Source organism: Vitis riparia, chromosome 8 (assembly GCF_004353265.1).
Source record: "Vitis riparia cultivar Riparia Gloire de Montpellier isolate 1030 chromosome 8, EGFV_Vit.rip_1.0, whole genome shotgun sequence".
In the NCBI taxonomy this organism is placed as follows: Eukaryota; Viridiplantae; Streptophyta; class Magnoliopsida; order Vitales; family Vitaceae; genus Vitis; species Vitis riparia.
In genome coordinates this window covers 9,060,471-9,075,100 of record NC_048438.1, presented here as the reverse complement: position 1 = coordinate 9,075,100, position 14,630 = coordinate 9,060,471, and the positions used below count along the sequence as shown (strand labels likewise).

General features: G+C 30.6%; 1 protein-coding gene across 1 annotated transcript; it reads left to right on the top strand.

Annotated features, from left to right (window-relative positions):
- Nucleotides 1-10,834: 10,834 nt before the first annotated feature.
- LOC117921246 (ammonium transporter 2-like) lies at nucleotides 10,835-14,216 on the top strand. The gene is made up of 4 exons (XM_034839084.1): nucleotides 10,835-11,709; nucleotides 11,832-12,117; nucleotides 12,213-12,316; nucleotides 13,064-14,216. The coding sequence occupies exons 1-4, from the start codon at nucleotides 10,855-10,857 to the stop codon at nucleotides 13,514-13,516; spliced, it is 1,698 nt and encodes a 565-aa protein (XP_034694975.1). The 5' UTR covers nucleotides 10,835-10,854; the 3' UTR covers nucleotides 13,517-14,216.
- Nucleotides 14,217-14,630: the final 414 nt, after the last annotated feature.

Here is a 14,630-nt window from a genome sequence, read left to right as displayed (position 1 = left end):
GGTAGATGGACTAATTTTGCATTAAGCCTCTTTATTTTATATATAATGTATTTGGATGTATTCCTTTTCTTTTGTATAGGTTTTATTTTGATGTGATAAAAGTTTCTATAGTTACTAAGATTTCATTAAATGCATTTGATTTTCAACTAATATTTAGTTGAAAGTGTTTATTTACTTATTTTTTGTTATAGGTTTTAAGCTAGTAAAAGTCTCAAGGTGGCCTTCTGTATAATGAGACTTCAAGATGTATATACATCTAAGTTATTACTATTTTGATTATATAGTTGTTATTTTGGTAAGATGAAAGTTTGTGTTACTAAGTTTTATTATATGAATTTCATCGTGAACCAATAAAATTTATATAAAGTAATGTATTTGGATGTATTCCTTTTGGTTTGTATAGGTTTAATTTTGGTATGATGAAAGTTTCTATAATTACTAAGATTTCATTAAATGAATTTGATTTTCAACTAATATTTAGTTGATAGTGTTTATTTATTTATTTTTGTTATAGGTTCTAGGCTAGTAAAAGCCTCCAAGTGGCCTTTTGCATAGTGAAATTTCAATATGTATATGCATCTAAGTTATTAATGTTTTAATTATATAGTTGTTATTTGGTAAGATGAAATTTCGTGTTACTAAATTTTATTAGATGAACTTCATCATGAACCAATAATTAGTTAATATCATTCACTTCTTTTATTTGGTACAAGTTTCAGGTTAGTGAAAGGCTCAAGATGGTTTTTTGTAGAGAGATTTCAAGATTATGTACATTTGGATTATTCATATTTTGATAGTACAATTGCTATTTTAGTAAAATGAAAGCTTTTGTGGTTATTGAGGAATAATTAGATTGATGGATTTTATCTTGAACCAATAATTAATAAATATAATTTTTTTATTTTATTTTGTATAGGTTTAGCTAGTGAAAGGCTTAAGTCAGTCTTTTCTATAAAGAAATTTCCAAATATGTATGATTAATGTTTTGTACAATTGTTATTTTGGTAAGATGAAAGTTTGTATAATTATTAAGGTTCCATTAGATGGATTTCATCTTGAACCAATAATTAGTTAATATTATTTCTTTTTTTTTTCTTTTTTTGGTATAGGTTTGAGCTAATGAAACACTCAAGATGGTATATATACATCCGGGTTACTAATATTTTTTTGTTGTACAATTCATTTTGGTAAAATAAAGATTTACGTAATCACTAAGATTTTCTTACATGGATTTCATCTTCAACCAATAATTAATTAGTATTATTTATTTATTACTAGAGGTTTCAAGTTAGTGAAAGACTCAAGATCCTTTTGTGCATAGAAACATTTAAAGATGTATACACGTATGGATTATTATTATTTTTTTTTTTTTTTTGTATAGCTATTATTTTGGTTGTGTAGTTTTTTTATCATTTGTATGAGTTTTCGTTTTTAATGTATATACTATAGAAAGAACTTGATTTACATTATTTTTTGGAATTTTTTTTATTCAAAGTAAAATTGGTTTAACTCATTTTTCAAATATATTATTTTGTTTATATATTGAAAAGGAGGACAACTTAATTCAAATGGACACAATATATGCACATATGTTTTTAATAGTTAAATGCATATATTTATAAGGTGCGTTATGGTTAAAAAGATAACGCTTTATTTACGACAATAGGGTATATTTTGTAGTAAGTGTTTAAATTAAGCAACAATTTTCATTATACCAACAGGTTATCTTTTGCATCATACTTCATTGCAACATTAAAAGCTTAATTTTAAATTTCTCAAAGGCTATCATGACATATGCTTCTAATTCCAATGTATAATCTATGGTAGAAGATACTTATTTTGAGATATGTTTAAAAAAGTCATAACCTATTTAAACACAAATCGTGACATGTTATGAATAATACAAAGTGGTTATATTGACACATGGATGCATGGTAGTAGGAGGGCACATTTATATGTCAAGTTTGCTAATACCCCTACCTTGACCTTACGATCGATAGATGACATATAAGTCCAAAATGATATAAGGACTTATAACATAAAATGATAAAGGTTGGTCTTTTTTCTTGTAGTGACCTACCAACATTGTGTGACATACATGCACAAATGTGAAATTCATTTCCTCCACATTTGTATATAATGTACAAAGTATTTGTACTAAGTGTATAAGGTATTTGTGTTAAATATATAAGGTATTTATACTAATTATATAAATTATATACAAGTCACTCTATTGTAAATTTTTTGAATATTTTCTTGATTTTATTATTTGTATTCATACAAAACCATCGGAAAACATTATTTGACACACAAGCACACATATGTTCAATTCAATATCTTCATACTTGCGCTATACAAGATAATTGTTCTAATTTTACAAAACATTTGTATTAATTGTACTAATCATGTAAAAGCCACCATATTATGAATCTATTTGAGTGTTTTCTTTCTTCATTTTACTTGTTTGCTTTTGACACCGAACCACTTCAAACATTGTTTAGATATTTGCATACATGTGAAATGTATTTTCTTTGCATTTGCACATTGAATGGTGACCCAAAGCCTAATATCAACATCTTCCCAATGAATTCATAACAAACAAAAAAAAATTACTTTTGAACATGATATACATATATGTATATATTAAATTGCAAAACCAATTTGAAATCTAAAATTAATAGTTACATTTTAATCCTCTAATTGTATATTGTTTGGTATTTTCTTAACTAAAGGACAATTCTATTTTATATGGACATTCATTCATTTTTTTTTTTCAAATATCAAGAAAATCTTGAAAAAAATATTTTATATTTAATTAAATTTTTATCATATAAAATTACAAATTACTCTTTTATTTTAGGTCCTTTGAGATTATAGCTTTCATTTCACCTTCTAGAAACAAACAATCATCTACTTTATAATCTAAAGTGGACGAATTTTTAGAGGAAAAATGGGTCATGATGGCTCATCATGCCTCAAGCTCGTTATTAGAAACAATGAATTCCCACTTTAATATTTGTTCAACATAACTGCAATGTCAATCAGGCCCTTCTATTAGATTAATTAATCTTACACTCAAAACATATATAAAATCATGTTCAATATCCTATAAAAGCAGCTTTTTGCTTTCATATACACATTTCATGATTTCTTCAATTTGAATAATAACCTACACAAAAATATCCTATAAGGAAAAGAAATCCAAAGAAAAGACTGAAGAGGTTTTAGTCTCAACTACAGTTTCATAGTTTGAATGATATATTAATGTAATTTATATATTGTCCCTTGCATATTTGTTGTCACAATCCCTTCCATTTTCATTTTATGGAAATACATAACCAGTATAGTATACTAATGTTTTCAGAATTGGATCAATCATTAAATCAGAAAAGTTATGGATTTAGAATTCACTAGTTAGATCAATGGTCGAATCACGGTCAAATCAGTGATATCATAAATATATAATATATATTTTATTAAAATTAAAAATAATTTTAAGAAATTTAGATATATATATATATATATATATATATATATATATATATATATATATATAATATTAAATTTATAACATTTCATTTTTTATATTTGATATGTCAATTAAATGATAAACATAAATATAAATGTATTCATATGTCAAATTTTATTAAATAGAATATGTATAATATTTAAATATGAGAAGAAAATCATAACATCTAATTTTATAATTTTTATCTACATATCTATGCATTTTATTATTTTAAAATTTAAAAAATTATTATATTAATTAATTCATATTATTTTCATATTTATTGTTAATAATTATTATAAAAATAAGCATCAATATAAATATTTATATTTGTTTAAATTATTTATATTATAAAAATTTGCAAAGAGCATTAATATAATATATTGTTACATATATCCATCAAAGGAATTGTATAGCACAATGGTTGGGCCCTCACCATGTGACCATTTAGCATTCCTTTCAGTTCAACAGTATGATCGCCAAGTTAGATGGTTTAATGACAATTCAATTTCAGGATGGTCCACTCTAAGTCAGATGGTTTAATGACAATTCAATTCCTGGTCTGGTTAATTAAAAGCTTAAGGATGGGAAATGATGTTGTATTGAATTAAATCTAAGGATGAGAAGAACAATAAATCATGATGACATAAAAAATATCAAATTTGAAATTGAAGAGATGTTCCACCAATATTACTGCCAATGAAACTAAATATACTCTACTATTAAACGCTTAAGGTTTTCAAATTTGGTGACAAGAAAATAAAAGCTCAAGGATGGGAAATGGTTTGGTTTTCAAATTTGGTAAAAAGAAATTAAAAGCTTAAGGATAGGAAATGATGTTATATTGAATTAAATCTAAGGATGAGAAGAACAACAAATCATGATGACATAAATATCAAATTTGAAATTGAAGAGATGCCCTACCAATATTATTGCCAATAAAACTAAATGTACTTTACTATTAAACATAGGTAATGAAATTAACCTTTGTTTAACATGTTGAAGTGATCTTATATTCTCATTTGTGTTTAATATGATAACATATTTAACAACATCATGATTTGTTGTTCAATCCTAGAACGGTCCACTTTGTTGACAGTTAGACCAACCAATCCGGTCTAGTTTTCAAAACACTGTATTTTATCACTTTCTTTTTACCTATTTTGGTGACAATAAATTAAAAGATTAAGGATGGGAAATAATGCTATATTGAATTAAATCTATGGATGAGAAGAATGATAAATCATGATGACATAAATATCAAATTTGAAATTGAAGAGATGTTCCATCAATATTACTACCAATGAAACTAAATATACTCTACTATTAAACATAGGTAATGAAATTAAAGAATCGGCTTTCCTCACTACACTTCTAAAGTCTAGTGAGTTCCAAATAGGGGTCTCCAACGGGCTGGCCGGGCCGGGCCATAAATAAGAGGCCCGCGGCCCAGCTCAGGTCGGGCTTATGGGCCCGTTGACTGGTCAACGGGCCAGGCCGGGCCATGCTAAAATGCTAGGCCCGCGACCCGACCTATGAGCCCGCGGGTTGGCGGGCTGGTGGGCGGGCCAGGCTGGGCCGACGGGCTTTTTTATTTAAGCCAAAATGAAACCAAGGGAAGGGAGAGGGGGGGATTCGAACCCCTCCCCTCATGCTTAAACCTTAAGGCTCTAACCAACTAAACTACATTCTTTTTATGTTTATTAACTGAGTTAGTTATATGTATATAAAAATAAAGTATATTATTTTTTAAAAAAAAATTAAAGCCTCCAACGGTCACAGCCATGTGACCGTTGGAGCCTAGCTCCAGCCCATGTGACTATTAGAGCTAAGCCTCCAACCGTCACATGGCCAATTATTTTGATTTTTTTTTTTTTTAACCTTCCTATAAATACATTTTCTTCATTTTCATTTTTTCATCAAATTCTCTCTATTTCTCTCACATTCTACAATATTTCAAATTCTTTTATTTTTCCCTCAAATTATACAATATTGTTGGTGGTGCAAAACAAGCATTGGTGGCTCCAAGAGTTCAAATTTGCTAGGAATTTCTGCATCGGTTCTCTAATTGAGTAACATACTTCACCCCTACTACTTTATTTTTTTGTTACATTTTTTTTTATATTTATTACTTTATTATTTTTGGCATAATATTTTATCAATAATTATAATATGACAAGTGCTTCTTCATCTAGTCCATGTGATGAAATATCATCAAACAAAAAATTTACTTCAAATATATGGAATTTTTTTGATAGAATAGAAATAATTTTAGAAAATAATAAAAAAGAAATAAAAGTAAAATGTAAAATTTGTAATAAATTTCTTACTGGTGGCTCAAATGCAGGCACAAGTCATTTAAAAAAGACATCATGAAAATTGTAAAACTAAAAATAATGTATATATTAGAAATTATATGCAATTAGGTAAAAATGAAAGTGGAAATTTAAAAACATTTTCTTATGATGAATCTAACTATCGTGAAGAAATAATTGATTATATAATAAGAGCATAACAACCTTTCAACATGATGGAAACTCATGATTTTGCAGGAACAATTCAACGAGGTATTAATCATCAATTTAAAGGTTGGTTTGGAAATACAGTTAAAAGAGATATTATGAAAAAAATTTATACACAAAAAGAAATTTTAAAAAAATTTTTTGCAAATTTTGAAGGAAATATTTGTTTAACATCTGATATTTGGACATCTTTAACTCACACTGGTTTTTTATGTATAACTGCTCACTACATTGATAATGAATGGAAATTAAATAAAAGAATAATTTCATTTAAATTAATAAATGCTCCACATAGTGATAAAAATATAGCATCTTTAATAAATGATGAAATTATAGATTTAGGCATTCGTGATAAAATATTGATAATAACATTAGATAATGCTGCTAATAATGATGCAGCAATACATAGACTAAAACTATATTGGCAAGTAAAAGAAGATCATGCTAAAATATTTCATGTGCGTTGTTGTGCACATATTTTAAATTTAATTGTAAAGGATGGATTAAAAAATGTTGATAGTACATTGGAAAAAATTAGAGGCATTGCATATAGTATTAATAGTTCTCAAGCAAAACATGAATTATTTTTTTATTGTTGCAAAATGTTAAATATGAAAAGAAAAAATATAAATTTGGATATGGCCATTAGATGGAATTCCACATATAAACTTTTACAAAATATTACAAAATATAGAAAAGTAGTCGAATTATATGAAATACAATTAATTAACAATGATTGTGAAGCAGATATTTATGCATTAAATGATTATGATTGGCATATTGCGGATCTTTTAAGAGATCTTTTTGAAATTTTTGATACTTCAACAAACATTTTTTGTGGTGTATATTATCCAACTTCAAATCGAGTTATTACGAAATAACTAATATTTTTCTTGTACTTCAAAAATATTTAAGTTTTGAAATATTTAATGATACAATATTTGTAATGATAGAAAAATTTAGAAAATATTGGGGAGAAATACCTTTAATTTTTTATATTGCTTTAATTGTGGACCCTAGATTGATATTTGAAGCTTTGGATGAATGGTTAACAATTATTTATTTTAATGACCAAATAAAAATTGAAGAAATTAAAAATGAAATAAATTCATTATTATATAATTTATATAACTATTATAAAGAAAAATATGGTAATGATATTAATACTATTAAATTACCACCTACATCTACAAACTCCTCATCTTTTTATAAAGGAGCTCTAGAAATGTTGAAAAGTCGAAAAAAGACAACAAATAGTTCTCCAAATAATACATCTGATTTAGATAAATATCTTAATACTGATATAATTTCATTTGAAGATCAAGAAGATTTTGATATTTTAATATGGTGGAAATCACATCAACACAAATATCTTGTACTTTCTATAATTGCTCATGATGTACTAATAGTTCCTGTGAGTACAGTTACATCAGAAGCTGCTTTTAGTGCAGGTGGAAGAGTAGTTAGTAAAAAACGATGCAACTTAGCGCCAGATGTTATTGAAGCAGGGATATGTGTGAAAGATTAGGAAATAGCAGATAAAATGATGTACGATTCCATTCGAGAAACAGAGATGCTTGCCGATATGGAATCTTTAAAATTATTAAAATCTTCATGGATGCATGATAGTTTGCCATCACCGCCAAAAAATATTGACTAAATGTATATTATATTTTTATTTTTATTTTTTGTGGTTGAAAAATACAGATGATTGACAAATAAATAGATGCCAACCTAGTTGGGATGTATTTATTTTGTAGTGATGTAAACTTTTCCCACATTTTCAAATGTAATTATACATTCAATGAATAAAATTTTGAAATGAATATTTTTTTTAATACTTTTTATTTTTGTAGTTTTTTTTTAAAGGGGCGGGCCTACGGGCCGGCCCGCCCAAAAACGGGCTCGGGCCCGACGGGCTTGGGCCAGGTCGGGCCTAAAGTGGGCCACGGGCTTTTTGGAGACCCTTAGTGCCAAAGTCCAATACAACCTTTGTTTAACATATTGAAGTGATACTATATTCTCATTTGTGTTTAATATGATAAAGTGATCTACACCCATACGAGGCAATTAGAGGGTGAAGGAGATGAGTAGTGAAAACTAAGTTCTTCATCCAACATCCACATGTTAGAACACACACTTGAACTAAATCTTGATATGGAGTAGTTCATCTTAATGAATTTGAAAGTTTTTACATTCAATTGTCCACTTATTAATATAGTATTTTTTAAATTAAAAAAAGAAAAACCCACCATACAAGTTTCCAGATTTTTAAAAAAAAATTTCTCTATCCTTTAATATTTTCTTTTAAAAGTCTTGAGCAATGATTTTATGAAAAGTGAGTGTGGTTAGTAACTTTTCTTATAAAGTGAAAAAAAAAATGATTGAAGCATCCCGTCACACAAATTCTCGAAATTTAATATAAGTAATAGGTAGTGTAGCGACCATTATTTTATGCTATTTTCTCTTTTAGAACCAACAAGGAAAATATCGCGATATTTCGACGATATATCGCCGAAATATCATGTGTCGGATAAATCTCGAGAAATCGGCTATTTATTGCGATATATCGGCGATTTTTCCTCGATATATCGCCTGGTCAACGCGGGTCAACGCGCTACAGTGAAAGTCAAATGTGCTACAGTGTCCCCGCTACAGCACCTCCCCAAACAAATTGCTTCCGAGGGGATTTGAACCCCAAACCAAAAGGTTTGAGGGTCAGTCTTCTTGCCATCTGGGCTAACTCGCTCTTATGATATAAAGTGTATTAAACATATATATACTTAAAGTCATTATATAAAGAAAATGTTAAAAGAATATTTTAAAGAGCAAATTAATTATAATTATTTTATAATTAAAAGAAAAATTTTCTTTTAATTAATTACCAAAAATATAAAAATTATATAATTTTCTTCATAATGTTTTTAATATCATTAATAATTAATTAAATATTAAAAAATTATATATATATATATATATATATATATATATATATATATATATATATTATAATTTATTTTATATTGTTTAATACAATTGAATTAAATGGATCATATTTTAATATTAATATATATTTTAAAATTAGACATATTATAATCAAATATCATAATATTATATGTAATTTAATAATAAATGTACACTTATAAAATTCATATTTTTATCGATGCATACGATATTATTATCAAATATGATAAATCATGTTATACATATATCAAAATTTTCAATAAAATAACTTTAAAATGTCTATTATACTTCTAATCATATTATTATGAGGTTTTCTTTATATTTTCATGAGTTTTTAACAATTTTAAGTACCAATATTTTTTTCCAAAATATCCGCCGATATATCCGTAAAATCGAAGTACCGATATATCCGTGATTACCGATATTTTCATCCTTGTTTAGAACTAAAGTTTGAAACAGAAGAAAAAAAATATAAATAAATTTAAAATCAATTAATCATTTTTATATATTAATTTGAACTCATTTTACTTATTTAAATATTATTTATCAATATTAAATAATTTTAAAACATATAAATTTTTTATTAATTTAAATTATATTTGATTTTTTTTTTATGATAAAAATCAAATATAAGTAAATAAATTATTTTTTTCTTTTCTTGATATTTTCCGAGGCTTCTTGTTCTAAACCATGGCTACACACAAGCATTGACAAATACCAAGATCAAGTTGTCACAAAGGAGTGGCAAAATTTCTTGCATATGGTTTCAAGAGATCAATAATGATAAGGAAAGGAGCCTGGCAAATGTACCCTTGTACAACAAGTAATCCATTTTCTTGATTTCTTTGCAATTTCTAAGAGATGACGCTTAATTTGCCTCTATGAAAAGGCCTCAGTGGCGTGACATAAATAATAGGGTTTGACTTGAACTTGAGTTCAGTTAGATACGAATTTAAAACATGCCCTCTCCTCCAGGAAATGGTCGGTGCCAATAATTACATTGGCCCCATTTCATAGAATTTTCAAAATCAGTTGCACTAGGGGATTAATTGATAGGAAGAAAGAAAGTTTGCTTTAAAACTTTTTAATTAGAAAACATAGTAATTTAATTGTAAATTAACAAATTTTCAATATTTCGTTACTTGGTTAGAATAATTTTAATTTTTTTTAAATATTATTTAAATAAGAATAATAATGAAGTGAGTATTTTTGAGGACTTGCATCACTTTGTAAGAAGATGTATATAAATAAAATATTTTTTTAGCATAATAAATTAAATTAAATTTATTTGATTTAAAAATAAATTTATAAAAATTTATAACATATATTTATTTATAAATTATAATTATTTTTTAAAATAATTATATGAGATGGATCAAATATGAAAAATTCTCATATCCACCCTGACGTATCCATCCCACTCATAAACTTAAATAATTAGAGTGGATAGGATGAGGACGGATTATAAAACTATTCCATTAGCATCGATTATTTTAAATAAGAAATATTTAATAAGTAATAATATTTTTCTTGTAACGAGGATGGAACGACTAAGATATACAACTCATTTTCCATTATGATGATTAGATAAATATTAAGAATAGAATTTATCAATACTTTAAGCACCCAATAATGGAATTTTCAAACATTGACTTAATATTTTAGCAGCCACTTATCTACGTTTAAAAATTAAAATTAAAATAAAAATTAAGAAAAAAGACAAAGGAGACAAGTGCATTATAAAACAAAGGGTAAAGTTGTCCACATGATAAAGTATTTTTAAAATAAAGTCTACAAAAGAAAATTGGGCACTGATCCTTTACGAAGGGGGAGAAGAAGATGAGAATTGGTTGAAATGTCATGGCCTATAGACCATGGTCACGTGCGATGTTAGACCGAAGACTTTCACACGAATTCCGCATCCTCGGTCCTCTGCCATGGCCCTTTCAAACGAAGCTTCCTTCCCAAACACGCCTCCCACCCTCCGACCTCTGCCGCCGCCCCTTCAACTCTTTTCACACTATCTTTTTTCGCCGCCCACCCCATCAACATTCGCATAGATATCAGGCCAGTTTTTCTGACTTGAAACTCATCATCAAACTCATAGCCATGGGAACAACAGGCGCCTACGACGCCCTCCTCCCAGCAGTCCCTGAATGGCTAAACAAGGGCGACAACGCATGGCAAATGACTGCATCCACCCTTGTGAGCATCCAAAGCGTTCCGGGCCTTGTCATCCTTTACGGAAGCATTGTGAAGAAGAAATGGGCTGTGAATTCAGCTTTCATGGCCCTCTACGCCTTCGCGGCCGTCCTCATTTGCTGGGTTCTTGTGTGCTACCGCATGGCCTTTGGTGACCAGCTCCTGCCTTTTTGGGGGAAGGGTGCCCCAGCTTTGGGCCAGAAGTACCTCATCCGCCAAGCGGCTGTGCCCGAGACCGGCAGCGAGCCTTTCTATCCCATGGCCACGCTTGTCTACTTTCAGTTCACTTTTGCGGCCATTACGCTTATCCTGCTTGCTGGGTCCGTTCTTGGTCGGATGAACATTAAGGCATGGATGGCCTTTGTGCCCCTTTGGCTCATCTTCTCCTACACTGTTGGCGCCTTCAGTCTTTGGGGTGGTGGCTTCCTCTACCAGTGGGGGGTCATTGATTACTCCGGAGGTTATGTCATCCACCTCTCTTCAGGAATTGCTGGTCTCACTGCAGCTTATTGGGTACTACTGTATATTCGAGAATTGGTTCAGTCAAATTTACCCGTTCTTTGTTCTGAATGCGCCTAAGCATTTTCTTAAAAAGCGCTCATGGAGTTGCTAAACTCGCCTAATGTTTGGTACAGGTCGGACCCAGATTGAAGAGTGATAGGGAGAGGTTTCCTCCAAACAACGTATTGCTGATGCTGGCGGGTGCTGGGCTCCTATGGATGGGCTGGTCAGGTTTCAATGGCGGAGCGCCATATGCAGCTAACATTGCTGCTTCAATAGCAGTTCTCAACACAAACATATGTGCAGCAACCAGCCTCCTTGTATGGACTTCTTTGGATGTCATCTTCTTCAAGAAACCATCCGTGATCGGAGCTGTTCAGGGAATGATGACAGGCCTTGTTTGCATTACTCCAGGAGCAGGTAATTTTGAAACAACTATAAAGGGCATATATTAACCTGAAAAATTGTCATAGCTATAGAACTGATGAAGGATGCTGTTGTTGTTGCGGTTTTAGGCGTAGTGCAATCTTGGGCGGCAATAGTGATGGGAATACTTTCCGGCAGCATTCCATGGGTGTCCATGATGATCCTTCATAAAAAGTCCAAATTACTACAAAAGGTATATAGTATTGTTTCACACCCAGCCCTTTAATTTCCATACTGTTACTACATATTATACATATTCTTCGTCATATACCTTTAGTGCATATGTCCACACAATTGTTCAATTGCTAGGTGTTAGGCTGCTAGTCTGCACAGCTTTCCTATCCCAATTCCAATCTTGAGGAAAGGGAGACGGCAGGTAGGTGGCCTACCTATTGACATACTTAGGCCCCCAAGACCAACTGATATATATGACTACAATTATTATTGGTGAAAGGCTAGCTGTTGGATAATGGTATTTGTTCCTTTCCACTTTTGTGATGTTAAAAACTATGTATGGACACGTTGAGGCTAATTGCATGCATAAAAATGTGGAGAACATGCAAATTGCTCCACCCAACAAAGTGCATTTTTTGGAGACTTCAAAGATTTTAACCTTTGAACTAAAAGACAAGGAGTAATTCTCCTTATCAAGTGCTGTACAGAAAATAATACATTTTTCCTTCATATTGATGCAGCACCCTTTGCTTTGTGCTTGCAGCTGCAAAATGTCTCATTAAGTAATTAATTGTAGGTGATATGCATGTATTTAAGCAATTTGATGCAAAATTCCCCAAGAGGCCTGTGCGAAACCTTGATCATTCAATCAAAATTTGCTCTTGAAATTTGCATATCATCAACATAGAATTTGATTAGTTGCCCCAGTAGCTAGAAGGATAATTTCAAGGCACCCATATTAATAATGTCACTCAATGGTGTGTAGGTTGACGACACACTAGGTGTATTTCACACGCATGCAGTGGCGGGACTGTTGGGTGGCCTCCTGACTGGACTCTTAGCAGAACCAGCGCTTTGCAGGCTCTTAAAACCAGAAAGCAATACGAGGGGTGCATTTTATGGTGGGAATGGTGGCAAGCAATTCATGAAGCAAATCGTTGCAGCCCTTTTTGTGATCGGTTGGAACATAGTAATCACCACACTGATTCTCCTAGCTATAAAGCTATTCCTACCTTTGAGGATGCCAGACGAGGAGCTGGTTATAGGAGATGATGCTGTCCATGGAGAGGAAGCGTATGCCCTTTGGGGTGACGGAGAGAGGTATGACCCAACAAAGCATGACCCAACAAAGCAAGATTGGCACGTGTCATCGTATTCTGGGGAAATAGCCCAATCCCCTTATGGCAGTGGTGCAAGAGGAGTAACTGTGGAGTTGTAACTCAACTATGTGTATCATATACAAGCTCGCCAATTACTTTAGAATGTCAGAGAATGGTGTGTATATACCATAAAGACACAATTACATACCCTTGAAGCATTTTGAAAATGATAGTTTGGAGCCTTGTGTCATGACCTTCGAATACTACCCTTAATTTTGAAGGCTACTAGTTAGAGGGGCTGCTTTTTTAGAAGTGTACATGAAATCTAATAAAGTTCTGGGTGCACACAGCATTCAGGACTTATAATTTAGGTAGAAATGACCATGATCCATATTTCCAGCCATCAAATTTGACCGAGACCTCCGCCCAATTAATGTCTCCAAAGATAGCTAGAAACCGAAAAGTAAAGCATGTGGAAACGCATGACAGAATAGAACTGTTCCCATGACTCGAAAGTCAGCCAAACCGCGTATTCAATTCGACGATATTAATTGATAAGAAGATTAAGTGTGGAAAAATCAAAAAGTTTTGAAGAAGACAGGCACATTAGGATGCGTTCAATGTCGTTCCACGGGGCGTTTTTTTCCTTTGTGAGACCCACCACAGTCCACTTTTGCGAAATCCGAATTTATGTGCTTCTGACTTTTCTTTCTTGTCAGGTTGTGGGATTATTCCTTCCACTCATTTACCCCATAATCAAAATCAGGTGGAAGCTTCTGTTTGTATTCTTTTTCTATAGTTGGGAATTGTGGGTTCATTCATAATCACCTAAATCTCTCTCCTAAATATATACCGTTCTTGTATGCCCTAGAAACCAATATTTTTTAAGATTCTGTAGCATTGCCTGCATTTTGAATGTCACCTTAATACTTAATTTAGATTGTGTCCCATCCTAGCCTGCAATCTGGCATTGCGTTATGTTTGAGGTCAAGTGGATCAGGCTGTACGTGGATTGATCATATTAATTGGGTGATATGGATCAAATGTCAACTTGAATTGAGTTGAATCGCTTGTAATATTTTTCTAAGATTTGTCATATACAAAAATTAAAATGGTAAACAATTAAACTATTTAAAGTAATCATAATAGATAAATAATTTTTTTTTTTTTTGATAAGGTGAAATAGTACAAAATATAATTAGGATTCATATTTTTTTTCTATAAAATTATTTT

Excerpts from the sequence above, each read along its gene's own strand:
- LOC117921246 (XM_034839084.1), top strand. The coding sequence starts at position 10,855 with ATGGCCTATAGACCATGGTCACGTGCGATGTTAGACCGAAGACTTTCA. Across the intron at positions 12,118-12,212 it reads TTGCATTACTCCAGGAGCAG|GCGTAGTGCAATCTTGGGCG; the intron begins GTAATTTTGAAA and ends TTGCGGTTTTAG. Across the intron at positions 12,317-13,063 it reads AGTCCAAATTACTACAAAAG|GTTGACGACACACTAGGTGT; the intron begins GTATATAGTATT and ends AATGGTGTGTAG.